The sequence below is a fragment of the Suricata suricatta genome, chromosome 8 (genome assembly GCF_006229205.1).
Source record: "Suricata suricatta isolate VVHF042 chromosome 8, meerkat_22Aug2017_6uvM2_HiC, whole genome shotgun sequence".
Classification (NCBI taxonomy): domain Eukaryota; kingdom Metazoa; phylum Chordata; class Mammalia; order Carnivora; family Herpestidae; genus Suricata; species Suricata suricatta.
The window spans coordinates 2,859,724-2,887,214 of record NC_043707.1 but is presented as its reverse complement, the minus strand read 5'-3'; the positions used below and the strand labels follow the sequence as shown (position 1 = coordinate 2,887,214).

At 48.5% G+C, this 27,491-nt stretch overlaps 1 protein-coding gene across 1 annotated transcript in view; it reads left to right on the top strand.

The window, feature by feature from the left end:
• CREBBP (CREB binding protein) overlaps positions 1 to 27,491 on the top strand; it is a 103,681-nt gene that overhangs the window by 27,722 nt on the left and 48,468 nt on the right. Inside the window, exons 3-5 of the mRNA XM_029949608.1 lie at positions 8,155 to 8,331; positions 24,054 to 24,294; positions 25,573 to 25,686. Of these exons, the coding sequence (XP_029805468.1) occupies positions 8,155 to 8,331; positions 24,054 to 24,294; positions 25,573 to 25,686 (532 nt within the window). The remainder of the gene's footprint in view (positions 1 to 8,154; positions 8,332 to 24,053; positions 24,295 to 25,572; positions 25,687 to 27,491) is intronic.

Sequence of the window (27,491 nt, the reverse complement as noted above, 5' to 3'; positions counted from 1 at the left end):
GAAGGTATTTGGACCTGGAAGAGTTGGGAGAGGGAATTGGTTGAAGTTGCATGTGTTACTTTGCGTGTGACACACCCTGAGGTGGTGGAGAGGGTGCAGAAAGCCTGGGCCCTGGGCAGTGTGGGTGCTGGGGAGACCCCCCGTGTCCTGGACAGGCTGCCAGGCACCCTGCAGGGTCCCCATGAGAGGTCCTCCTACCCCAGGGCCCAGCACTGGGCTCTGCCAACGCTTGAGTTCCTGACCGTCACCCACTGTGAGTAGCTGGACCTTCCAGGACTGTGGACCTTACGAGAATCATGTGCTGATTGCTTAAAACCAAAGAAGTCATCGGATTTAGACTCAGAAGGAACTTTAGAAGTTACCTAGTGGTCATCTGAACGTTTCATGTTTTATAGCCAAGAAGAACTGAGACTCAGAGAGCCGAGAGGTTGGCCCCAGCCCCAGCCGCTGATTAGCTCAGAACCGGGATCACAGTGTCCCCCTGCCCTCGGCCCGCTGCTTTTGCCAGAGAGCTCTCGGGAGCTGTGTGTCTGACTGTTGTGCCATGCCCAAGTAGACCAACTGTGTTAAGGTACTGGTTTTGTTGCTGGAAGCTTCTGGAGCAATTGGGTGAATACAGATGGAGTCCCAGGCGTGAGGCCTTGGCAGGGATTTGCTGCCCCATCACCTTCCTCTTAGCAGTTTCTGTTGTTTCTAAGTCATGTTCTGGTCATATATCACCCAAGTGAAATGCCATGAGAGTCCCTAAATACTCTTACTGATCTCGCAGTTGTGATTTATCAGCCTAAGCGAAGTGTCTGGACTTGGGGGCTGTGTATCACCCTGAATAATTTCCAGGTTGGCAGCACTGTAAGAGATGTGTCCAGGGAGGTGGGCCGGGCCGCTCGGGCGCCCAAGGCCCCCGGCTCAGTTCTCTTGGTCCAGGTGACTCTGCACAAGCCAGGCGACGTCTTTGTCATTGCAGCCTGTTGAGTATTTCTACGTACTCTTCACTTGCCAAGTTGAGGTACTGGAAGGATTCCAAGAGCAGGCGGGTGATAGCAGACAACTGAGTACAGCCATGTCTTTCCATGAAAACTGCTTTTTTTGGCTTTGTCCCAACGATGGTAGGTTGCCAAGAGAAAATGCTTTTGGCTTTACAAATGATATGGCCATACTCTGGGTTAGTTCTGGTTCATTTTTGAAAAGAATGAATACTTCTGGCTCTTAAGTTATTTGGCAAATGTTTGCCTGTGGTGTTTGACATTGTATTGTCTTTGCACAGCCTGTATGACCCTGGGGCTTCCCGTGTGTGCCAGCACGTGAAGGACGACCCTTCTGGACTGGGTCGGAGCCACGTCAGGATGGAGCACTGGTCGCTGTGTCCCGGCCAGCTTATAAGTGGGAGTCCCGTCATTCTCTCTCTTTGGTGGGACTATCCTCTCTTGTCCACGTCTTCCATGTTTTGGTTTAAAAACCATCCCAGGAAGGTTAGGCCTAGGGTAGACTGATGTATTATTATTATTATTTCTGATACATTGTAGGACTGAAGTAACTCCAGGTGCCCTCTGCCTCTGATGCCACCTGTTTGAATAACTTCCCATCATCACATGTTCTTTGGAAAAGATTCATTTATTTTGTCACTACCCAAAGCATACTTTTGAAAGAAATCGTATCTAATGTAAAAGGATTCCACCCCAAACCAAGTGTGGGCAGGGTCCTTGCCAACACCTGTAGCACTTACTATACGTCAGTCACTCGTCCTAAAGTCTTAACCAACGTTTGTGAGTTCATCTACACTCTGCTCATAGGAGGTGCTAGATTCTTTAGTTTAGAGATGACAGAACCTGGTTTCTGATGACAGGCACAGAGAGGTTTAAGTAAGTTGCCCAGGATCACACAGCTGACACTTAGAGGAGCTACCCTGAGACCGGGTAGCTATCCCCAGAGTCCATACACTTAAGTACAGCTTGCTGCCTGTCTGAATGAAACCTTCCTTGTGGCTGTGTTCCGATCAAACTTCAGTTCGTTTGGTTTTTTCAACAACAGGCCCTGGGCTGGCTTCGGCCCGTGACGCCTGGTCTTTGTGGGCTGGGCCTGCTTGTCCGTCGGCATCAAGTGCCACGCGCACGCACCCGGGCGCGCCCGACGGAGACAGGGCTCTGCTCCGCAGGGACGGGAGGAGCGTCGGGCTCAGACCTCCCGCTGGTTTGCAGTGTTCCTCAGCTTTCTGGACCACCCTGGCCTCATCCACAAAGGGGTAGTTTTAACCAGATCCTCTCTGAGGTCCTTCCACCTGAAAACGCTAACCTGTCCAGCGGCGCCTACCAAACTTGTTGCTGACGGTCATGTTCTGTTTCCCGTGTGTTTTCTGGCCAGGGTCGGTAGCACCCCCCCAGAGCTGGACTTCCTCTGCCAGCTATGCTGTGTGGTGTGGTTTTAAGTGTATATCAAGGTGCAAGGATATAGAATTCAGCTTTTGAAAAAAGAATGTGTTCAGTGGTCTCATTGAAACCACATCAAATTCGGCATCTGTTGCCACTTGATGCATTTCCCAAGGCCTGGCTGACGCGAAGTAAGGTCACGTGCTGGAAGCATCTCCCCCAGCCACCCCACCCCCCGCACCCCCAGTGCTGTTCTTCCTCTGCCCTCTGTCCTGTTGCACATATTCTCAGCTGGTCACACAGCGTTGTCCCCATCAGGCTTTTAGCTTGTAAATGGTTATGATCCGATCCTTCCTGAGAGCCTATGTTAAAAGGATATTTGGAGATGAAAATTGGACAGAGTTCATTTATGAGGGTGATGGTTTCCTTGAGTGGTTGATGTCTTTGGTCCAGTCACTGTCTACTGGAAGAGGCCCGTATGTAGCAGGGGCGTGTGAGATGTGGGGAGTGCTCGCCCTTCCCTGAGACCTGAGAGGGACAGGCAGCGGGGCGTTTCCTTCCCCTCTGGCAGGCTTCCTTACCTGTAGGGGATCTTAAGACACCCTCCCTTTGGGAATCTAATAATGGACCTTTTCTCTCAAAAATGCACATCACACAAAACTCCTAAGGGCATGATTTAGGAGCCTCCCTCCTTGCCATGGACTACCCAGGTAGCCCCTGTCCCTCCCCCCACAATCACATGGCAGTTGGGGTGCTGCTGATGGGGGGAGGAGCCACAGCCTATGGGGACCCTACAAGGAAAGAAAGCGCTTCTCTGTCCCACTTTCCCACCAGGGAGCAAGGAGATGGATACTTGGGTCGCTGCTCTTGTAGAAACCTATTTGGGGAAGAAATTTCTACAGTTCGGCGTTACTTTTCTTTAAACTCCCCTAGCTCTTTGGCTTTCAGTGTAGTGCCTATTTGATTAGGTGAGTTGGCTGAGTAGTAAAGATGTTCCTAGGGTTCGTGTAGTAGAGAGAATCTTGCTGGTTTTTTGGGAGTCCAGAGCTTGTTATTTTTCTTTTGCAATTTTTTTTTAACATTTGTTTATTGTGAGAGCGAGAGCAAGAGAGAGAGAGAGAGAGAGAGAGAGAGCACATGCACCTGGGGGTGTGGGGCAGCGAGAGGGAGTGAGAGGATCTCAAGCAGGCTCCATGTGGTCGAGGGGCTTGGTCCTACAAACCGTGAGATCATGACCTGAGCCGAAATCAACAGACACTTAAGTGGCTGGGCCACCCAGGCGCTTCCCCACCTCCAACCCAGAGCTCATTTTTTAATTAATATCATGTTGATAGTTTTTATTTCATGACATTGGTAGAAATGTGAAATTATTTGTCCACACACAGAGGTCAGCAGAGGAGGCTGTTAGCAGCCTGTGGTGACCACTGAGGCTGATAGATGAGTATTTCGTTGCATCACTGGGAAGCCCTTGGGAGGGAATGCCTGGAACCTTGCACCAAAGCCGAGGGTTTGCTGGCCCGGCAGATATGGCATAGAGGACCCGCTTTACAGCAGGCCGGGCTCCCGTGTGCTGTGCCGTGACCCAGGGCTAGCATCCTCCTGTGAAACGAGCTCCTGGGGGCATAGTCTCCTCACGTTGGATTTTAGTGTAGCCGGCAGCCTGCCTGTCTACTCCAGCCAGGAGCTGGGGTCCTTACGAGGGACATTAGAAGATAGAAGGGACTGTCTTCTGGAAGGGTGCTTCTGGAAACACCCTTCCAGCCAGTGGTGACTGTCATTTGTGCCTGGCCACGGTGACTGGTCCACAGGTCTTTGATTACATCTGCTTCAGGGCTGACATCGGGATTTCTGAGCAGCCATGTGATGCAGTAACCTCTTAGAGTGTTCATTTATTTGGTTCCTTCCCCCAGATCCTAGTTAAGCACCCACTATGTGCTAGGGCCTGAGAACACAGAGGAGATGTGTGTTTCAGGGAGACTAGTTTTATCCTAGTTTTGTGCCAAAGACGGATTTAGAGTGGAGTGTCATAAATATTACAATGGCAGATAATGCCATACAGTCATGTAGTGTTCTGTGCTTCCCACACTGGCTCAGTAGTGCATGGCTGTCAGAGCCCGTCTCCTGTAAATGGCTGTCACTCACCTACTTGCCAGACAGTTTAGGACTTCAGCAGTTTCTGATGAGCTGGACATAGGGACCACAATTTGCTTCAGACAGTCTGTTTCAGTAATAAAGGCAAGTGTGGGTATTGTTCGGGTTGCTTGGGCTTAACTCTAAAGAGATTTCCTCTTTGGATCTCATGCTTTAAAGCCCTGTTTCGGCCAGTACATAATCTGCATCCGCGTGCAGTGGGGGGTGCGTAAGCCTCAGGGTCTGGCACTAGTGACTTTTCCTCTTTCCAATCTGGTTTGTGCTTTCCCATGTTCAGGGACTGCCATTTACCTGTCCACTTCTCTTGGTGAGGGGAGACCCGCAGACAACAGAGGGAGCAGGTTTTCAGATGAGTGATGCACCTGGCCACAGAATGGTTTTTCACAGGAAGACGTGGTAGACCTTCATTATTTAAGTTAGATTTTATTGTGGGAGAGCTCCTTGTGCTTCCTTATCAACTTTTTCTATTTCCTGAGATTGAACTCTGTGCTTAAAGGTGCTCCAGAGTAGTAGTTAACATCATGTGGGAGCTGTTGCTGAATGAGGCAGTGTAGACCTCAGTTCCACGGGGTTTAATTTATTCATTTGTTCTATTAACTTTACCATCAACTGAACAGTTTCCTAGTTCTTCTGTTCTGCCTTCTGAATGTTACTGAAACGATTACTTGGTAGTTCTAGCAGCCTTAAACTTCAGCTGCAAATAGAGCCCCAATTTACTAAATTGTTATCAAATAACTGTTGGGAAATTAGAACAAATATGTAGATGTTTATTAATTATAATTAGATATTTTAATTTTAGTACTTTGTCTTGAGCCTTGATGCTAAAAATGTGTGTTAACCTAGACTCTGGGCCATATATATTCAGTCTGGTCAAAGAAGAATAAATATGGAACAGATACTCAGAAACCTACAAGTCTGTGGAAGCAAAATGTTTTTACCCCAAGCTGCAGGCTAGAACTGGAGAGCAGCCTTCACTTCTACCAGGTTATGACGATAGGCCCTGGGGCGGGGGACACGGGCAGTGGTGGCCCTTCGCAACACTGTCGTTTGGCCTCTCTCTTAGCTCCGACTGGGTAAGGTCAGCCTCGGACTGGCTCTGGACCGAGGGAGCCGAGCCCTGCCTCAGCCTGACCTCCTGCAGGCTGCCTGTGCTCACTCTGCTTAGCCTCCGGAGCTGGGTTTGTTGTCATCGGCTAAGGATGGCAGTTCCCCTGTTTTTAAATGTTTGGTCCCCAGTGAACTGGACATTCCTTACCTGCTGCCTGTGATCTTTGACTTTGATTTTGACTTTACCTTGGTTCTTGCCTACTGAGGATCAAAACCACATTGAGACAGTTTCCTTCATTATTGGATTGGTCAAGAAGAAAAATTGACAAGAATTTCCTGGTGAAATCTGTCCAGAGTGTGTCAAGCACTCCAAAACACTTGGTTCAGCCGGTTAGAAAGTGCTCTGCCCAGAGGTTCACCAGGCAAGTCGTACCCAAATGCCAGGCCACACACTTACCACCTCTTCACCCTGGCGAGATGATCGTAGAAATAGGGTTTTCAAACCAGATGGGGTGAACTTTGAGACTCACAGAAGCGCTTTGGGAGCTCAGTAACCTCTTGGTGTTTACTTCTCTGACCTTGGGCAGTTGGCATGAGTAGGAGGACAGTGACTTCTCCCTCCTGCCCTCCAGCTGCTGCCCACTTTGGTTTGTTGATGCTAGAGGCTTCCACAACAACATTGATTTTCTTATTTGTCAAACTGGTGGCTCTAAGGAGCGCACTCCCTGACGGAGGGAAAACGGTGTCTGCATGTGCTCAGAACTGGGCCTGGCTCGCAGCAGGCCGCCAGGACCCCTGTTGGCCGAGAGGACGGGTCATGGAGGAGGGGCTGGGGCGTGTGCCTGCTGACAGAGGTGGTCCTCAGTAGAGAAATCTTAGCGGAAATGCAGGAAGTAGAAGTCATACTATGTTTTTTCTACACATTGTTGGGCCACTAAGAACAGGGTTTGATTTTTATGCAATAAAACAAATTCTGAGAAACAATTACTCCATGGAGTTAATATGTGTAATACTTTCTGAAAATACAAATTCTTGTTTCAGTTCTTCAGAGTTTCAGTTAACAACTGAAGGAACCTGGTTGAGAATATGTTAAGTTTCCTGAGCTACCGCCTCACTTTGCTTAAATCATCTGAACTCAAAGTTGAGCCTAATTACTGGGCTTTGTGAAGAATGTCTTATTGTTTCAGTTACTCAAGTTAAATTTGAAGTTGAGTTGAATTTTAAGTTTGTTTCCATTTATTCAGGTAAATCAAATAGAGCAAAAGCGGCAACTGGAATGTGCTCACTTTCAAAAAGGTGAACCTGTCAGCTCTGGGGGCTGCGCCTAGAAACCCCTTGCGCGCTTGAAAGTGCTCAGGAGCAAGGTCTCCTTGGCTGTGCCAGTTTGTCTTGGTGTTTATACATGGACATTCTAGCTGAAAAGAGGTCGCTGTCTTGAGCATTGATTTGTCTGCGACCTAAAATCTTAAAGCTGAAAGAAATCATGTAATTCTTCTTGTTCAAGACTCTCATCTTACAAGTGAGATTGGGGTCCGTAGGAGGAACGAGTAGAAGGCATGCCGGCGGCAGCATCCGGTGTGAGCCTGGCCAGGAGCGCTGATTCGCAGGTTCTTGACTGGACCCTAGGGGGTGTCCCTCGGCACCCCTTCCCCCCAGCTTCCGCACATCAAACGCACCAAGACACCAGAAAAGTAGACCAAGCACTAGGCATTAGGGAGAATGTTAGAACTCCATAGAAAACTCGGGGCAGGCGAGGAGGGCCAGTGTCTATTCCTCCAGCCGGCAGGTGGGTCTCCCCGAGCTCACCTCTGTATGGGCTGGAGCTGGACAGAGGCACAGGTGGGTGCTCTTCCTTCCTGTTCTTGCCTTTAGCTACTCTATGTTTTACTTTATTTCACTAATTTAAAAGAAAATTTTCTTTGTGGAACATTCGGACATGTGATCTTAGAGAAGGTAATGTGACAACCGCCCCCCCCACCTCCAGGTGTCACCTGGCTAGACGTTAACATCCTGTGGACGGTAGTTTCTCATCTAGGCCCCCTTCTTTCCTCTACCCCTTGCCTCATGTGAGTATTAAAGTGAATCCCAGACATTATATCACTCCTTTGTCAGTGTGTCCAGTGTGTGTTTTGAACAAATGGAAATGGAGTTTAATCACGGGGGAGCCCAAAAGAAGCTGGTTACTTATGCAGTGGGCTAGTAGTAAACACAAGGAGCTCCCTTTGGTCAGTGATTCTGGAGCTTTTGTTTTCCGGATGATTTTCTTACTGTGTTGCTGCCCCTGGCGGGGTGTGGGGGGCCTTGGGGGAAGGTAGAAACCGCGAGCTCTTGGTTTGATGTTTAAGAGGAGGGCAGACAGCTGTTGCGGGCTGCTCCGTAGTCTTCTGCCTTCAGCGTGTAGCCATTTGAGCAGGTTATTCTGTTCATAATCCACAAGGAACCTTGAGGATGAGCCTTTAATTTATAATTGAAATGAGGGTTTCACAAGAAGTAACAATTTTTGCTTCATTGGGTCAAAGGGAGCATTTATTTCTAAGGCCTTCCTTCTGTACGTGACCACCATGACAGCTGATGTTGCCTCTTTGTGTTTCAGATGGGAGTGACTGGCAACACAGGTCCATTTGGACAGCCCTTTAGTCAGACTGGAGGGCAGCAAATGGGAGCCCCTGGAGTGAACCCCCAGTTATCCAGCAAACAGAGCATGGTCAGTAGTTTGCCTCCCTTCCCTACAGACATCAAGAATCCTTCGGTCACCAACGTGCCAAACATGGTAAGTTGCCCTTGGCTCTCTGGCCGTGGTCTCCAGTGGGTGCACTTTGTCGTGTTGGCAGTGAAAATCGGCAGCCAGACGTGTGGCATGGGTGACAGGAGAATGTGCTTGTCATGCGTAGCATCCTGTCAGTGGGTTTATATTTTCTTTGACGAGCTGGCAGTCAGAGGCTCGGTGGACATGGGCCGGCCGCTGCTTCCCGGCTCCAAGGACGGGCCCGCAGCTGTGAATGACCGGCACTCTTGATTCAGTGGTGGAGCAGTAGAGAGCCGGGAGTTTCTCAGTTTCCCCTCGGTGGTGAGGCTGTCGGGAAGCCCACCGGGTTGTGTTGCCGACAAAGGGCGTTTATCACCAGAGGCTGTACTGTGTCTGTGCTGTCGTGTCCATCTTGATCGATGGTTTCACGCGTGTTTTTTCTTCTTGCGATTTCCCTCCTGTAAGATCAGAAGTAGCCCTAGAACCTCTCGGCCTGCTAACCCTGGTGGCAATGAGAGAATAGCTCCTTTTGTACCACAAAATAGAATCTTTTAAAATTCCAAATGCTAAGGGGGAAGTGTGTCCTTTTGTCAGACTTCACTGTGCAGTGCACACTTAGTAGCTGGGTATCGGATGTGCCTTTGGTGGCCCGTCAAGCCGGAAACAGCCAGCTCACTGTCTTCTTCCCTGGACTTGTTGCTGGGAACCTGCCCTTCCGAGCTTGCCTTCCACATAGTTGTGCACTGGTGGTTTAGAAAGGCTCAGCGGAAGGCCAGTGGATTACGTTCGGAAAAGTAAAATGGTTGCTTTCTTTTGATTTTTTTTTTATTTAAGTGCCTGCTGTGGAGATGCCACAGAGAATTCCCGTATGTTGCCTGGCTTCTTCTGACGTTAGCGTCTTCAGTAACCTTGGTGCAATTGTCAAAACTAAGTGGACACTGTTGACGGTTCTGAAAGTTGTGCGGCCGTCGGAAGCCTGGGGGAGAGGAGGGCTGATAAGAGCAAGTTGTCCTGATCAAGTGTTATCTGTTACATTCTTTGCTCTTTAAAAAGAGGGGGGAGGGCGCCTAGGTGGCTCAGTCGGTTGGACATCCCAGTTCAGCTCATGTTTTGATCTCACAGCTCGTGAGTTCGAGCCCCACGTCGGGCTCTGTGCTGACAGCGTGGAGCCAGGAGCCTGCTTCAGATTCTGTGTCTCCCTGTCTCTCTCCCCCTCCCCCGCTCACACTCTGTCTGTCTCTCACAAATAAACAAACATTTTAAAAATTTTCAAAAAAGGGGGAGTACAGATAATAAAATCTGTACCCAAACTATTTAAAGTTCTTACCACTTCATTTCTTCCGGACGTCTCCCTGTAGCCTCCCTGGGTCTGCAGCCTCCTCGCAGTGGCGTCGTGCTCCCAGGACTGTGCTGTTCTCAGCTGTGCACGTCCAGGACCCGAAACTACGCTGCTGCTCCCTGGGTCGCCCCTCCGAGGTCTGGGCCGGTGGGCCAGGACCCGGCCCCCACACTCCTCCTGGTCTTTCCTGCTCTTGCTTTTCCAGACTCCTTATGTGGGCGCCGGTGCTGGCGATTGTCACAGCCTGACCGAGGAGTGAGAGTGTGTCCTTTTGTTTGTGGTCTGGGCCTCTCTCCTTTACCTACAGCCTGGTGGCAGAGGCCCCTTGCCTTGGGGTGCCCTGCCTGCCCCTGCTCCCAGTGACTGAATTCCTGGTGGTGGCATGCCTGTCCGAGGCAGAGTCACTCTGGAGTGTGAAGAGTTTCTGGTTCCCTTCACCTGGGCCAGGGCTCATGGGGACAGCCCTTGGTCTGGGGCAGAGCTTCTCTCCCCCTTGGCATTGGGGGCGTTTGGGGCTGGATTCTTCCGTGTCGTGAGGGCCAGCCATCCTGTGTGTGGCGCTCACCCACCGGGTCCTCACAGCCCTTTCTCTCTCCCACAGTCGCCCCGGTTGAGAGTGCCTGCCCTGGGACATGGTTGGGGGTGGTGGCGGTAGCCTTTGAGCCTTCCGTCTGTGTCTGTGACATCTGACAGATAAAACCAGTTTTCCCATCCACCTTTTTCTCTCCCTCTCCCTCTCAACCACACTCTTTCTCCTCCCTCCCTCCCCTCAGCCTCATCAGAGTATCAGGGTAAACTGAGGAAGTATTGTCTGTAGGGCTGCACTGTTTGCCTAGCGGCCACTTTCCCACAAAGGGACATGTAGACTTTGTGAGAGATTCCCAGCAGGTGCCTTTTGGGGGCAGGCTTTGAATGCGGTCCTCAGACATTGACCTGGAGGGCACCGGGCCTACTTGGCTAGTGTGCGTCTGTGAGGGAGTGGTGCCAGCCGCAGCCTTGGTGCTGTTGGGACCAGTGGGGACTGAGAGATGTGAGACAGCAAGTGTGCACATAGTTGGCCTGACATCTTTCTGAGTGCCCGCATGCCCTGCGCTTGACCTTATTTTTGCAGCAGCCTCTTAAAGACATTATTACATGCCCCATTTTACAGACAAGGAAGTTGAGGATTTGAGGGGTTTTGATTGTCCAAGGCTCTGCAGCTCCTGTCTGGAAAGCCCAAAACTTTTTTAAATAATGCCTGGTATGGTTTTCGCAGCCCCGGGTCACCAGGAATGCCTCACTAGTCTGTGTTCACATTGCTTCCTTGAGCATGTCTTGTGTTCTTCCTTGGATTTTCTAAATTGTATCTGCCCCCTGGAACCCATTGATTTTTTTTTTTTGGAGTTATTTATTTATTGTTTTATACAGTGAGGGAAAGAAGGTAGCAAAAACTGGATGTCTTTAACAAAAAAAAAAAAGAAAAGAAAAATAGGAAGCTTGGATCTTATTTGTGATTTTTGTCATGCTTTAGGGTAATCATATTTCAAGCGCAACTAGATTTGGTGCAGCAGACAGCTCCCATCAGAGCCCTGCTGCCCTGGTCGGAGCTCTTCATGGAGTGATTTTAAGCCACTTAGTCATTGGCCATGGGGCTGTGGCTTTTCTCCTTTCCTAGTTTCTGGAGGATTCCAGCATCCTGGGTGGTGTTGAGAAAGGCTCGGGATGTAGCCATCCCTTTAATGCACCCCATTTGTTGAGAACCTTCTCTCGGCCTACATGCTCCCAGGATGCAGGTGTGGGTGACATAGAGCTCGCCCCCTCTTTCAGGAAATCTGGGAGGTGGTGATTGTAAACAAAAAATCACAAAACACAAACTTCCCCAGCAGGTCTGAGTAGCAGGCAGTGGTTGAGGTTGATGGGGGGCCTCCTTAAATGAGCCATTGGAGAAGGCCACACCAAGGAAGGACATACAAGGTCATGGTCAGAAGGATTAGCAGAAGCCGCAGAGACCCCATTGGCTATGTAGGAACCAGCAGGCAGCTCCCCAGCATGGGTGCTAGGGGCCAAGCGGAGACCGGCTCAGCTCAGGGAGGGCTTTAGGGGCAGGGCTCCCTGTGACAGTCTAGGCCAGAGGACACACTTGATCACAGAGGGAGGGAATAGGAGACCACACACCGTTTGCCATTGGAACGGAAGTGTGGGGCCACCTTATAAGGTCGGTTGGTGGATGGTAGAACCATTTCCTGGGCTTGGGGAGAAACAGACTAGAGATGGGTGAGGAAGAGGTGATGGAGGGGAGGGCGTTTGTGACTGCACTTCACCTGTGTGTGCCCGTGGGATGTCCAGGTGGAGGCGTCTGGGAATTGGTGAGCGTCCCGGTAGGGCAGCCATGGTCCCACTGCTCGGGGAGTGGGAGACCTCGGGCAGGAAGACCCCGGGCGGGAGGCAGTTAATGGGATGCTCTCCCTGCAGCAGAGAGAGGAGACCATTTGGATGGGATGCAGAGGTGGCAAGTCCGATGAGGGCGGAAGAGGGTCCCTGGGATGTGGGGGTCGGTATATGGGGCGGGGTTTTTTTCTCTGAAGTCACTGGGCGTGCTCTGTGGTGTCCTTCCCCTCCGGGCTGTGTGCCGGGCTGGGCTGTGGCCCTGGTGCTGCGAGGGCCGCTGTTCTAGATTCTCGGTATAGTGTTTAAAAGCAAATGGGCACATTTCCCTAACTTTTTAAATGTATCTCATCACAGTTCTATCTTTGGTTATTGTGTTTGTAATTTCTGAACTTCTTACAAATTATTTAAGTTTGTTAGAAATTTTATCATAGTATTACCGTATTTCAGGATTGTAAGATGCACTTTTTTTCAGATTGTAGTATCTCTGAAATCAGGATGTGTTTTAGAAATAATCAAGACTCACATCTAATAAAATACACTATGCTCTTTTACTTGTTCATCACTTGAATTAATAAGTGACATAACAGTAAACATATGTATTCAGCGTCTAGTTTTCCAGGACAGCTTTCATGGATGTAAGGATTTTTTAATTATTTAAATTGTAATGACAAAAGAGCAGGAGTAGATTTGGGTGCAGATGGAGGTTTGGTCATCTTTCCGTGGCCTGGGACTGAGGTCCATGCAGGTCACCTGGAGGGAAGGGTGTGTGCGAGGATGCAGGAGGAGGTGGGGGGGTGGGAGGCCCCTCGCACCTGGTGGCCTTGTCCCTTTGGCCATTTTCACACAGATTAGAGAGTGTTTGCAGGAAGGAGGGAAACTCAGTCCTCATTTGGGACTGGATTTGTCAATTAGGTCATTGCTCACCTTCACGACAGGCCCAGGGTTGTTGTTAAAGGAGCGTTGTTTAGAAGTGGGGCACATCTTGGGTGTGTCTAATCTGAGAAAGTTGCGTGGCCGGAGGGCCCTCCTCACCAGCTCTGCTGCGGAGTCTCCTGTGGGGCGCCCGGGGCGGGCTCCTGGGAGGCTTCTGATAGGAAGTTCAGGGGGAATGTGATGGTCTTATTTGGTCTGGGGACTTTGTTTGTTTGTTTTCTTTATTTTTTGAGGAAAACCTCAAAACTGCACTATGGAGACTTCTCAAAGTTGTAGTGCAGGGAATCAGGAGTGCTACTTATTTATAGATTTGCTCACAAGAATGTGACAGGAGGCACTTTGGTCACGTGTCACAGGAGTTTGCAGTGGAAGCTTTGGGCGAGGCCCCCAGGTCGCTGCTCATCCAGGTCTGTCCACGGAAGGAGAACATGGCCGGTGGAGGCCTGTGCCCGCAGGGGAGGGTCGTAGATGGTCTTTTGTGTCCCGCCGGAATCGCGTAGCTGGGACGGCGCCGTTAGCTGCGGGTGGGTGGCGAGCAGCGCGCCGTGGCCCTTGCATGGCTGGCTGTGCGTCTCGGAGCTGTGTGTCTGTTTCTCAAGGAGTGTCCGTGGACCCGCTGTGTCAGGGACACAGGCTCCTGGGCCTTGCCCGGCTTCCTGGTCAGAATCTTGTAGCCAAAGGGCGGGAAATCCCTGCTTTCGTGGTCGCTCTTAGTTTCTCCTTCCTCTGTTTCCCAGCTCCTTCTCTCCGGAGCATCATCACCACAGAGGGGAATTTACTGTTTTTCTCTTAGGCTGAAATCTGTAGTTTTAAACAGGCCTCCCTGGCGACTCAGACGTAGAGTAACATTTTCAAGAGCCTCTGTCCTACAGCGTGGGCAACCTGCCGTCCTGCCGTCCTGTCGCCGGTGGGCTGGCTTTGTCGGTTCCTGTGTCCGGTGTTCAGTTTCTGATCACTGAGGGGTCAAGAATTGAAATGACCAAGCAGAGTCGTCACGAAGCCTCCTGAAGCCGGGGTTCCCTACAGAGGTGCTTCCCTGCCCGTGACACGCCACACGAGCTCTTCAGACTCCTAAACAGGAGGGTGACGTCACTGGCCAGTCGCTCGGTCCCTCCACCCAGGGCTCGGGAGAGCACGTCTGTCCTTCGGGGGAAGTGAACAAGCGGCGAGTAGTGGTCATGTCGCTCGGGTCCGTCCGCGGGCACAGGCCACACCTCCGTCCGTGGCCTGGAGGCCTGAGCACAGGCTGCGGGGTGTGTGTCCACTGTCACATCCCAGGGTCTGTGTGTTTTTAAGAGTTTACATCTGCTTCTCTCATTTTATTCCTTCACCTGTATCTTGAAGGTCCCTGAGAAAATGTGGATGCAGGGCCTTTGAAGAATAACTTTAAGTCTAGAATTCTAAGTTATTGTCCTACGGAATTTAAATCTTAAATCGTAGGGGCACCTGGCTGGCTCAGTCGGTAGAGCATACGCAACTCTTGATCTTGAGGGTGTAAATTCAAGCCCCACATTGGGTGAAAATTGCTTAGTAATAAAATCTTTTAAAAAATAAAAATCTTAAAGTGTAAGGTAATCTTTTTGAAATCAGTAAGCACTAAGCAAAAGAGAGCAACAAGAAACTTTATTCAGTCTATCTAAACAGCTGTGTTGTTTTTCTTGCCAGTTGATCTTTATCATCTCAAAGGTGATTATCACCTCTCCCCAGTTTGGTAGCTGTGTGCGTTTAATGAGCATTTTCTTTATTTTATGACTCGGAAGCTGTGCGCGCCCAGCTGCTCCAGGGTCCTTCCGAGGGAATCCACGAGCAGCTCTTGCGGAGCAGCTGTGTGTCCCACCTGGTGTTTGCTTTGGTGTCGTTTTCTGACTTTAAGTGGAGGTTGGGGAGAAACTGTTTCCACACGGCCCAAGGGAAGGACGTCAGAGGAGCGTGGGTCTTGGACCCCACTGGAGATGGGGAAGGTTTGGGCCAGGCCGACCTGAAGGGCCGTCTCCGGGAATGCCAGCCCGCCGTGGACTGGGGCCCAGCAGGGTCGGGCGAGGACGCTCCTCCCCCCCACGCGGTGTTGGTCCGTTCCGCTGTGTGCCGTTTGCCTTAGTCCTTGCAGACGTTCCAGCCTGTTCTCGGACACTCAATGTAAAGTAACTTTTTTCTAGGAAGAACGGCAGGATGAATTTTATTGTAGGCATTCCTTACGCACATCTGTGGTTGTATCCCTAGGATGGGATACAGGCTGTAGAGGAAAAGGGGTTTGGTGCTGCTTACTCAAACTATGTAATGGTAACAGTCCTGATAAAGGTATGAGTTAGATTCCTTTAAATATTAAGGAATATCAAAATATAAAAGGTTTGCTTTTCGACCTTGTTTGACGGACAGGGGTGTAAGTGGTGACCAAGTTATGGTGACTGGTGATACATGCGACAAGCATGTGGCCAGATCCAGCAAAACCTGGAGTGGGGTGAGCAGGCTGGACCCCCTGTGGCTGCTGGGCCGGCGACTCCTGGCTCACAGCGCTCCCGCGCAGGGTGGAGTCGTGACTGAACCTTTGTGACCCCTCCAGCGCGCGAGCCCCTCTTCCATGACGCGGAATCGCCTGTGAGCTCATTCACGGTCCAGAAAGGCCTTGTGCCTGGGCACTTTAAGCTTTTTGATGGATATTGTTGTGCTGCCTTTCAGCAAAAGCCACTGCCCAGTCTCCAGTATTAAACAATTCTCCTGAGTCTGGGGGTTATCACGTTGTCTTTTGATAGGAGAAATGTTTCATTATTTTTATTTGCATTTCTTTGATTACTAGTGAGACTTGCACTTCTTTCTTGAGTGGCTTAGTTCCTGTCTTTCTCCACTTTTTCTGCTACAGTCTCTTAGAACACTTGACACAAAAGCAAGGTGGTTAGACCTCTGTCAGCGTAAGCTGCGGAGAGGTTAAGGGGCAGGGGGGACTCAACTGCTCCGTCACCCACTATGTCACCGCCAGCATGCCGTCTGGGCCCCAGTTCCTTCTCCTGTCACTTGGGGTTGGCCCGAGTTAGTTCCTCCCTTGGTGATTGAGGATTAAATGAGCTGCTTATTGGGCGCTGAAGGCAGAGCCTGGCACAGAGAACTTGAGAAATAAAGACCGGCCAACAGGAAGACAAAGCATAGCACTTGCATGATTATTTGCTTTGTCTTGTGTGTTTCAAATATTTTTTCCTAGTTTGTTGATTGCCTTTGCATTTGTTCCTAACAGTTCTGGTCATGGAGAAATTATAAATTCTTCTGTAATTTGTCCTCTGGCACTTTCCCTTTGTGGACCAGTCTGCCCCTGTATCAGACTCATTGTGTGTTTTTCTTTTAAATGTCTTGTTTTCTTCTCACTGTAAAAGTACATGCATGTTCATTTGGGAAAAACTGGAAAAAGTATAAAGCTTAAAACGATGAAGCACCCCCCTGTGGAACCTTAACAAATAGAAAAGCTTCTGGCTCCACATCAGCTTTGTGAATCATAGTCTTTGGGAGGGAGGAATGGGGAATTGGTGTTTGAAGAGGTTTTACTGGAGATTAGTTAGGAAGCACTGCTTTATATCTTCTCTTGACAAAGGCCTTTACCACCTTTACGTTACAAAATACTCAGTCGCCTTCTGGGACCTTTTATAGTTTTAATTTTAATATTCTTCAGTGTTTTCTACTAATCCTCTGATTTCTTTTTTCTCCAGTGTAGAATGTTTTCTGGTTATAAAAATGGTAGACACAGGGCACATAAATGACTCTGTCGATTGAGCATCCAACTCTTGATTTCGGCCCAGGACATGATCTCACAGTTCATGAGTTCGAGCCCTGCATTGGGCTCTGTGTGATATCTCAGAGCCTGCACGGGATTCTCTCTCTCTCTGTCTCTGCCCTGTGTGCACACATGCGCTCTCCCTATCCCCACCCCCTGCAATAAATAAATAAACTTAAAAACAAGAAAACCAATTGGGCATTGCCTTTAAAAAAAGAAAAGATTGGGGCACCTGGGTGGCTCAGTTGGTTAAGCATCTGGCTTCGGCTCAGGTCATGGTCTCACGGTTCATGGGTTCGAGCCCCGCATTGGGCTCTGTGCTGACAGCTAGCTCAGAGCCTGGAGCCTGCTTCGGATTCTGTGTCTCCCTCTCTCTGACCCTCCCCTGCTCGTGCTGTCCCTCTCTGTCTCTCAAAAATAAATTTAAAAAAACATTAAAAAAGGGGAAAAAAAGATAGACACATGTAAAACATTCATGCAATCCATAATTATAAACGTGATCCCACCTGTGCAGGGACAGCCACCTGATAATCGTAACAAGGTTTTTAAGTTCTTTTATTTACTTTTTAGAGTGAGAAAGAGACAGAGAAAGTGCAAGCAGGGGAGGGACAGAGAGAGAGAGAGAGAGAGAGAGAGAGAGAGAGAGAGCGCGCGAGCGAGCACGCACCCCAAGCAGGCTCTGTCTGCACGGGCAGTGTCGATGTGGGACTCAAACTCACAAACCATGAGATCATGACCTGAGCCAAAATTAAGAGTTGGATGCTTCACCTACTGAGCCACCCAGGTGCCCCGTAATAGGATTTTTTTTTTTTTTTTTACAGAACAGGTACAAACAAAAAGCCAATAAGGAAAAACAATGATTTTATGATTTCATTTTAGAACTTCCTTTTTCAGTTTAACATGTTATATAGACAGCTTTTTGTGAAAGCATAAGGCTACATTTTTATGACCATCACATGACAGTCTTTTCATCACATCTCACAGTCTTTGGCTGGGGAGGGGGGGTGGTCAGGGATTTGGGGTGGGTTTGGCTGGGCCTTTCTTCACATGGCTTTGGCTCCCCAGCCTCCCACTTAAGGTCTGCCTTACTTTTCATGGCTGCGTATTATTTCAGTAGGTCTATAGCCATAATTTAACTAGTCTACATACAGGATTTAGAAGTGTTCCGCTTCAGTAATTCAGTCAAGGTATGAGGCCTGTCTTTGTGCAGACCTGGGAGTAGGCTGGCACAGTTTCTTACCTCGCTGATAGTAAGTTACTAGAAGTGAAACACTGGATCAAAACAGTGCAACTTTTCTTTTGAATCCAGGTTGCTTTCCAAAGTTAGCGTTCAGTTACATTATCACCAAAGTACATGAGAATTGCTTTATCTGTCTGCCTTAGTCAGTGCCAGTTATATTTTTATTTTGGTCAGATTGATAGGTGAAAAATGCCTTTTTATCTTAATTTCATTTTTTTTGATGGTGAGAGAGAGCTTTTCTAAAAGCCATTTTAATGAGATATTAACTCATACCATACAGTTCCCACCTTGAAAGTGTGTAATTCAGTGGTGTTCACTGCGTTGTGTAACCATCACCACAATTAATTTTAGAACAGGTGTATCACCCCACAAAGAAGCCCCGTAACATTTGCACTTACTCCTCATTTTCTGTGAACTCCCAGCCAGGAGCAACCCGTATTGTATTTTCTGCCCCTGTAGGGTTACCTGTTTGGGACATTTCAAAGAAATGGAATTATACAGTGTGTGCTTTTCTGTGACTGGCTGCTTCACAGAGCATCATGTTTTCAGAGTTCACATTGTAGCACATGTTAGTATCTACTTTTCACAGTTGAAGAATACTCCATTTTGGATATGTCACGTGGTTTTTTTTTCCATTCATCAGTTAATGGGCATTTGAGTTGTTTCTGTCTTTTGGGTATTAGGAATAAAGCTGCTACACACATTTGTGTGCACGTTTTTGGGATTGTAGTTCTCGGTTCCCTTGGGTAGATACTTATGGGGGCAGGGCGGGGGGGGGGGGGCTCGGTCTCACTGTGACCCTAGGGTAACCTCCGAGGGGTTGCCAGACTGTTGTCCACAGTGACTCCACTCGACGTTTCCACCTGTGGTGCAGTTTTCTACAGGCTCACCAATGCATGTTCTGTCTGTCTGTCTTCATAGTCATTGACTGTAGCCAGCCTGCTAGGGTGCGAAGTGGTGTTTCATTGTAGTTCTTAATTTCTGTTTCACTGGTGGCTAAGGGTGCTGATGGCTAAGGATGTTGAGCATCTTTTTGTTTATTGATCATTTGTATATATTCTTTGGAGAAATATTCAGATCCTTTGCCCATTTTTAAATTAGGTTATCTTGTCTTTTTATCATCGAGTTGTAAGAGTTCTTACAAGTCCCCCTCACATCTATGATTTGCAGATATTTGCTCCCATTCTTTAGGCTGTCCTTTGACTTTTCTCAGTGGTGATCTTTGAAGCAGAACCATTTTTAATTTTAATGACATTCATTTTATCTTTGTTGTTGGCTGTTGTTCATGCTTTGGGTGACATATCTAAGAACCACTGCCTAATCCTACGTCATGAAGATTTACTCCTACCACTTCTCCAAGAGTCTGTGGTTTCAGTGCTCACTGTCAGGTCTTCAGTTCATTTTGAGTATTAATATTTGAGTAGGAAGGACATGAGGAAGGCCCACCTTGCTGCTTCTGCATATGATGTCTAGGCCTGTCCTTCTCACAGGAGTGGTTGGGAAGACTTGGCCTCTCTCGAGGGGTCCCAGACTGAGGCATAGAACATGTTTTACATTTGTTGTTTATTTGTATCTCCTCGGTTGAGGTGCTGGTACATTTTCCCCCAAACTTTTTAGTGGAGTAGTTATCTTTTTAAATTTTTTCCTCCTAAGATCTCTTTCTAGGATAATACATGCCACAACCTTTGTGGAAAACAGTTTGACAACATGTCATGAGTTTTGGGAATGGTCCTGTCTTTTTAATATATTTTTTCTAATTAATTTATTTAAACAAATTTTTTTCATCTTTTTAAATTTATTTTTGAGAGACAGAGCGTGAGCAGAGTAGGGTCAGAGAGGGAGAGGGAGACACAGAATTGGAAGCAGACTCCAGGTTCTGAGCTAGCTGTCAGCACAGAGCCTGACACGGGGCTTGAACCCACGAACTGTGAGATCATGACCCGGGCCGAAGTCAGACACTGCACCAACCGAGCCACCCAGGCGCCCCTTAAATTTTTTTAAAGTTTGTTATTTTTGAGAGAGAACAAGCAGAGGAAGAACAGAGAGAGAGAGAGAGAGAGAGACAGAATGGGAAACAGACTCCAGGCTCTTAGCTGTTAACACAGAGCCCGAAGCAGGCCTTGAACTGACAGACGGAGAGATCATGACCTGAGCTGAAGTTGGCCGCTTAACTGACTGAGCTGCCCAGGCGCCTAGGAATGGTACTGTCCTTTGACTCTACTGCTTCTCAAAAACAATCTTTTTTTCCCCTCAGTTTTTTTCACTTCTTAAACTTTACTCTTTATGTTCAGTGTTTCTTACCATTCTTTATTTTTTCTGGTGCTTTTATCACCTTTAGTCTCTGTTTACTTTAATCCGTCTAGAATTGATTTTTATATTTAGGATGATGCAGGGATCACAGGTTGCTGCCACAACCGTCCAGTTTGAGACACCTGATGATCTACTCATTTCATGTGTACATGTGTCTTTTGTAGCTTTGTAGTTTTGGTATCTGACAAGTTAAGTTCCCCCTTTATTTTACTGTTTTTTTAGAATTTCCTTGGCTGTTGCAGAAACAAAAGTACATAAAATGTATACATTTCTTTTAGGCACCTTTACAACACGGCAGGGTTTTTGTTTAAAGGGAGGTTCTTGTCTGAGCGTTTTTCCTTCGTTTCTGGTGCCCCTGGGTGGGAGCGCTGAGCAGAGAAGTCGCAGCCCCTGGGTGGGGCGGTTTCTGACAGATTGCGGGAGGCTTGTGGCTTGTGTAGCCCCTTGGTCATCTCAGACGGCAGTCTGCGAATGGGGATGCTGAAATGTGCCCTGCGTTTGTGCGCACACTGCTAACTGGACCAGCGCTACACAGGTATACAAGGTCGTCGGGAGGCCAACACAGGCACCCGAGACAGGTCTTCTGTTCACTTTTGCCCGGGACACAGGTCTACAATGTGTAGAGTTCATTAAGCGTCTGCTGATGGATGTGTACTGTGGACTTTGCATCCGTGCTCTTTGACATGTTGAGCTTTCCAAATATGGCCAGTGTAGTACAAAAGATGCTTAAGAACATCCCAGATGAGAAACAGTGCGTTAATTTTTAGTGACCTTAAAAGCAGTATATTTTATTTACTTTTAATGTTTATTTGTTTTTGAGAGAGAGAGACAGAGACAGATCAAGTGGGGGAGGGGCAGAGAGAGGGAGACACAGAATCTGAAGCAGGCTCCAGGCTCTGAGCTGGCAGCACAGAGCCCCATGCAGGAATTGAACCCCCACAAACTTTGATACCATGTCCTGAGCCCAGGTCAGAATCTTAACTGACTGAGCCACCCAGGCACCCCAAAAGCAGTCTGTTTATAATTTAATTATAAGGGTAGGCGTTTTACCTGACTTTTATATGATTTATATTTTTGTATATAGGATTTCTGTATTTTTTTTCTAAAGATGTTTAACATCACATATTAATGCATTGCAGTTTTTTTTTTTAAGTTTATTTATTTATTTGGAGAGATGGAGACAGGGAGAATCCCAAGCAGGCTCTGCACCATCAGTGCAAAGCTCGATGTAGGGTTCATTCTCACAAACCGTGAGATCATGGCCCGAGCTGAAGATCGAGTTAGGCGCTCCACCAACTGAGCCACGCAGGAGCCCTGCATTTTAAGAAATAGAGCAGGACAACTGCCCTGTCTCTTCAATAAGTCAGCATCATGAAAAAATAAAGGAGGAGGAGGCAATAGATGAAGAACCTTAAAAACAACCAGCAAATATGGGGCATGGGCCTTAATTGGGTCCTGATTTGTGCAAACCAACTCTAAAAGATGTTTTTTGGACAACTGGAGAAATTTGCATATGGACTAAGTATAAATGAATGTATAGGCATATGCACATTACAGATCATGCCGTTGTAGTGTGTGAAACAACTTAACGATATGTGACAGAGCCTGGAGTAAACACCAAGGGGTGTGTGTGTGTGTGTGTGTGTGTGTGTGTGTGTGAGTGAGTGAGAGAGAGAGATACACAAGACACTTACGGTTCATACATATGCATGGACAAAGACATAGACAAAAAGACTGAAAGAAGAAAAACCCATCAACACTTAAGTAGTGAACTCCTGAATATTGAGGTTTCAGGTGTTCATTATTTCCTTCATAGCTCTTTTGCTTTTTAGATTTTCTGCAGCTTGCATATAATACTTTTATAACCAGGAAAAAATAAGCCTAAGGAAGAGAAGTTCTTTTCTCTTATAAGTTAATTAAGTGCTTCTCCAGACAGGATGCTCTGCCCCTCAGCTGGGACTTTGCTTTTCCTTTAGACCATAGGCTTCCAGGAGCTGTGCTTCTGAGGAAGTCTTACAGATTTTCTATTGCTTATTTTCTGAGTTCTCAAAAATAAAACCAAAACAGAAAATTCTGAAAGTTTTTTAAATTAACTGATTCGTTAAAAAAAAAATTGTATGGTGTTTTTCTCCTAATTGCAAGTAACTTTTTTAAATGTTTATGTACTGAGGGGTGCCTGGGTGGCTCAGTTGGTTAAGCGTCTGGCTTCGGCTCAGGTCATGATTTCATGGTTTGTGGTTCAAGCCCCACGTCAGGCTCTGGGCTGACAGCTAGCTCAGAGACTGGAGCCTGCTTCCGATTCCTTATCTCCCTCTCTCTCTGACCCTCCACTGAGCACGCTGTCTCTCTGTCTGTCTCTCAAAAATAAACTTTAAAAGAAAAACATTAATGTTTATGTACTGATATTGAGAGAGACCATGCGCAAGTGGGCAAGGGGCAGAGATAAAGGGAGAGAATCTCAAGCAGACTCCGTGCTGTCTTTGCAGACAGAGCCCTCCGCAGGGCTAATGCCACAAACTGTGAGGTCCTGACCTGAGCCGAAATCAAGAGTCAGACACTTAACCGAGCCACCCCCTCGCCCCACAAATAGATAGTTTTGACTCTTAGTTTGAAAAGTCCAAGAGGTGGTGTGGTTTGGGGGAGGCAGGGGGTGTTGGGAGTGCTCTGGGGTCCGAGCACCAGGGAAGGTGAGCAGCCCCTGTTCTGTGGACTCTGCTGTTGCGTATTAGGCATCTCCCGTTCCTCTCGCTTCGTGGGTGTCATGGGGGTTTGTCTGAAGGGTGCCGGCGCCGGCTGTCTGCAAAGAGTAAAAAGGCTCCCTGGGCCACCTTTTCCATGTGCTTTGCAGTCAAGAGGCATAGTCGGCCTGGCGTGTTAGTTTGAGAGGATGAAAGGAGTTAAACTCTGTTTCTGTACCTTAGCAGATCACCACACACTTTTTGAAACAATTGTCAGGAAAATTGTCGGCAGAAATTTTAATAGAAGGCAAAACATGTCATGAGCATTAACACTTGTAAGGAGGGAGGGTTGTACTGGATGGAAGGTCAAGTGTCCTGTTGTTCCTCGAGGAAAGGTGTTGAGGGAGGGCACCCACTCTACTTCTGGTCACAGGATCCTGGAATCCATGCTTTGGCTCCGGGCTTCTGATGCGTTGGATATTTGCATTGGATTGTGATTGGTGAGGGCTTGACAGTCTCTCTAACTAGGTTGAACCCTGCGAAACTGCTAGCATTGGGCCACTCGGGCCCAGTGGTTCAAGGTAAGACAGTCCGCGGTTTATCCCGCACTTGGCGTGTGTCCTAGAATAAGGTGGGGTGTCGTTCTTGTGCTCTGAGACGCTCACACACGAGTGAACTTTATTTTTATTTTTAGGTTTTCAAATGTTATTTATTTATTTTAAGAGTGAAAGAGAACGCAAGCCTGCGAGCAGGGGAGGAGCAGGGAAAAAGGGAGAGAACGAATCCCAAACACGCTCCTCGCTGTGAGCACAGAGCTGATGAGGGGCTCGCTCTCCCAAATCGTGAGATCATGACCAGAGCTGAAATTAAGAGTCACCCACTGAACCGACTGAGCCCTGCAAGTGTCCCTGCGGGAGCGTCAGTCACCCATCCGAGTTGGTTTCTTTCTGTGCTCCTGGACTCTCCTAAAAATAGCTGATGAATGAAGGAGACCCACGCCAGCTGCCTTGTCTCTGTGACCAGTATTGTCCATCGACATTAACATGAGTTTGAAAAACAGTGAACATAAGTTAGGCCTCTGAAAGCTTATTAAAATATCTTTATGAATTTGTTTTATTTTAGTCTCAGATGCAAACTTCAGTGGGAATTGTACCCACCCAAGCGATCACAGCAGGCCCCACTGCGGACCCTGAGAAACGCAAACTGATACAGCAGCAGCTGGTTCTACTGCTTCACGCTCACAAGTGTCAGCGACGAGAGCAAGCGAACGGAGAGGTTCGGGCCTGCTCTCTCCCGCATTGCCGAACCATGAAGAATGTTTTGAATCACATGACACATTGTCAGGCTGGGAAGGCCTGTCAAGGTAAGTGCCGTTTTCCGAAATCCTGGTGGTGTGGCTGAGGGGGGAGTGGGATCCTGCAGTAGCTCTCTTGTGAATAGGGTTCTGCGACCTACGTCTCCACACAGCAGCCAGCCACGTGCCGCCGGGACGCTTCCCTGCTCAGGAACATGGCGGTTTGGTTCCATGATACTCTGTGCGCTTTTACGGGGCCAGGCTGCGCCCTGCCTGTGTTCTCTTTCTCCTTCCTCTGTCACTTCCTGAGCACTGTCTTCATCATAAAGGTCTAGCTCACGGTTTTCTTCAGGCGCGCGCGCACTCTTCCCTGCACCGTGAGCATCGGTCTTGCAGCTCTTTCGTGTGTTGCGACCCTGGGGCCCCCCCCTCGCCCCTCGGCCCTTTCTTCCTAAGGCTGATCAGGATACCAGCGAAGTTGTCCCAGGTGACGATCGTGACAGGGGAAACCGTGCACACCGTATCATCCCTGCTACCGTCCCCTTCCCCCTCGGCCAGGGGGTGACTCGGGCACATCCGGTGCTCCCTTCGCCCTCTTCTCTGGCAGATGCCTGAGTCTGCAGAGGAGAGTGTTCCTTACTAACAGCTGTACTTTCTTTAGTCTTCATCCTCCTTCTTTCTCTTCTTGTGCTCCTAAACCTTAGGGAGAATCTCTCCCTGACCTCCCTCTCTCCCTTTGTGACATTTGTGAGTCCCCAGCGTAACCCTGACCCTGATGGAGAGGTAGGAGCGGGTCATGCTAGACCTTCAGGAGGAAATCAACAGTGCCTTAGTGCAGAGTAAAAATCAAGGCTGAGAGGAACCACCAGGTTCCAGCACCCTCTCGAGTACTCAGAAAGGTGCCCAGCGTCCCCTTCAGAAGCACCCGGACTTCTCCGGTGCTTCTCTGTATGTATTTCTTGAACAGCAGTATTTAGATGGTTTCATCCTTCAACATAATGCAGAAATTTTATTTTCAATAGTGACATGACATTATTATTTGTCCTACCTTTCATTCCAATTGTTCAGTATTTCAAGTCAGATAGTTTTTGTTTTGTTTTGTGGGCTGAACCTTAATCACCATCATTCATGGCATTGCTTCCGTGGGAAATTTTTGTTTGGAATTCTCAACAGTCAACTTACAAACTTTTGGAAAACCTCCTGTTTGTAAGTTGAGGACTGCCCGTACTGTGTTATGGTTACACGTGTTACCATTTTCTTATGGAATCTGGCATTATAATTTAGGTATAATTGAAAGTGTGACGATCTGGATAGAAAAATAACATCTCGTTGTTTTTCTGGTCATAGTTGCCCATTGTGCATCTTCACGACAAATCATCTCTCATTGGAAGAACTGCACACGACATGACTGTCCTGTTTGCCTCCCTTTGAAAAATGCCAGTGACAAGCGAAACCAACAAAGTAAGTGAGCCTTGGGGGTAGAGAAGCTCGGAGGTGAGGACAGGCTTTCTAAGCAGAGCGCGGGAGAGGAGGTAGGAGGCAGGGCAGAGACCACTAGCGCCCAGCGCAGCAGCGAGCAGCGGTCTGGAGCTGGAGCGGCACAGCGACGCCAGGGGGAGGCTGAGCTTAGCGAGAGACGGACTCGGGTGCGCGCGGCGCGCACGGCCGTGTTGGACTTCTGTCCCTGCCCCTGCACGCCCGCACTGGCGTCGCACTAAAAGTGGCAGCAGCGGAGCAGTGCCAAGAGGAGGGTCACGGTGATCACAGATCGGGCGTGATCAGTCTTCCCATGTCTTGACGGACACTCAGTTTCTGAGGGTTTGAAGGTCACGTCACCATAACTAATGGCAGTGACTTCCAGGGGGCCGGGAAATAGAGGGCACGCTTACTTTGGAATTGGAAACATCTTGTCCTAAAGTAAGTCTTGAGAGGGCTGTGCTCTAGAAGCGTCAGGTAGGCAGGGTCAGTATAAAAGGCCACAGGGAGGCACTTGGGAGGCTTTCCCTCCTCTGCACAGAGGCAGTTCCTAGACCTGATTGTGTAACTGAGTTTATTCAGCACAGATGGAGTCTCTGCCCCAAGACTGGCCTGGCCGCATCCTGACCATTCCCATCGTTTTGTTGTCTCTTGAGCCTTCTATGTAGCCCTTAGCTGGTCAGCGGAGCAATGGTCACCGCTCAGGAGGCCTGAGTGTGGCCCCTGGGAGCCCCTGCTGTCTGTGGGCACCAGAGCTGTGACACGATGAGCATCTCTTCCCATTTTAAGTTCTTCCCTGTTGTTTCAGAGGTAACACTGTGGTCTTTGGAGGTGTCCCTCAGTTTGGACAGCTAGGATGTGCCCTCCAGTGTCACGCCGTCCCCTGGACCCCCCACACCACACAGTCTTGCCCATCTTCCTCCATCTCGTCTGCGCCATCTTGTTTGTGGTTGCGTGTCCATCGCTGTCATTCTTCTTGATCATCTTCCTCAAGGCTCCGCTGCAGCCTGGACAGCCTGTGCTGCTGTCTCTCCGGTCATTTCCTTGGGGGCACAGGGTGTGCTGGAAAGCACTTCGTTCCGAAGGGCGCTGTGGGGGCCTCGTGAGGAGGCCCGTGTATCCCCAACCCGCAAGAGGGCGGCCCCGCCGCGGGTCGGGCTCTGCCTGCAGGCCCGTCTTCTTCCCTCCCTCAGAAGGACTCGTGCTCAGTTTCCTTTAACAGGCTCTTTCCTAAATCAGTTAAGTTTGTCTTCGATTGACCACAGTGTGAATTCATACCCAGTTTTCCGGGATCTCCTACATGAAGTGAAGTTCCGGGAATCTGGGGCTTTCAGATCTGTGTGCTTGGCGTGGTAGTTCCACTGGAATAAGCCGCTCATTCCTCAGAGTTAGTGTGAAACTTTTTTTTTTAACTAGCATATAGTGGTGGTTACATCTTCTGGGGTCTTAGGACACGTTTCAGTAAGAGGCTTTAAGTGCCGGAATAATTTATTTCATGAATACTAAATGAGGACTTCAGTCTGAACTTCTGATCTGGGGGTGTGGCTTTTCTGGGACCTTTTGTTTTTAGTATGTGTTGCCATGACAATGTTAAACTTTTGTGATTTCTCTTTTTAAGAAACAGTTATGTGGTTTTTGTTTAAAAAAAAAGAGAGAAACACATGTGGGTTTTTTTCAACATCCTTATAACTGCCTGACTGTTGTCACCGTCGATCCAGCGTGTGCTCTGAAGTGGTCAACCACAGCGTTTCTACCAGTCATAACACGAGGTGTCACCAGCGTGGTTTTAT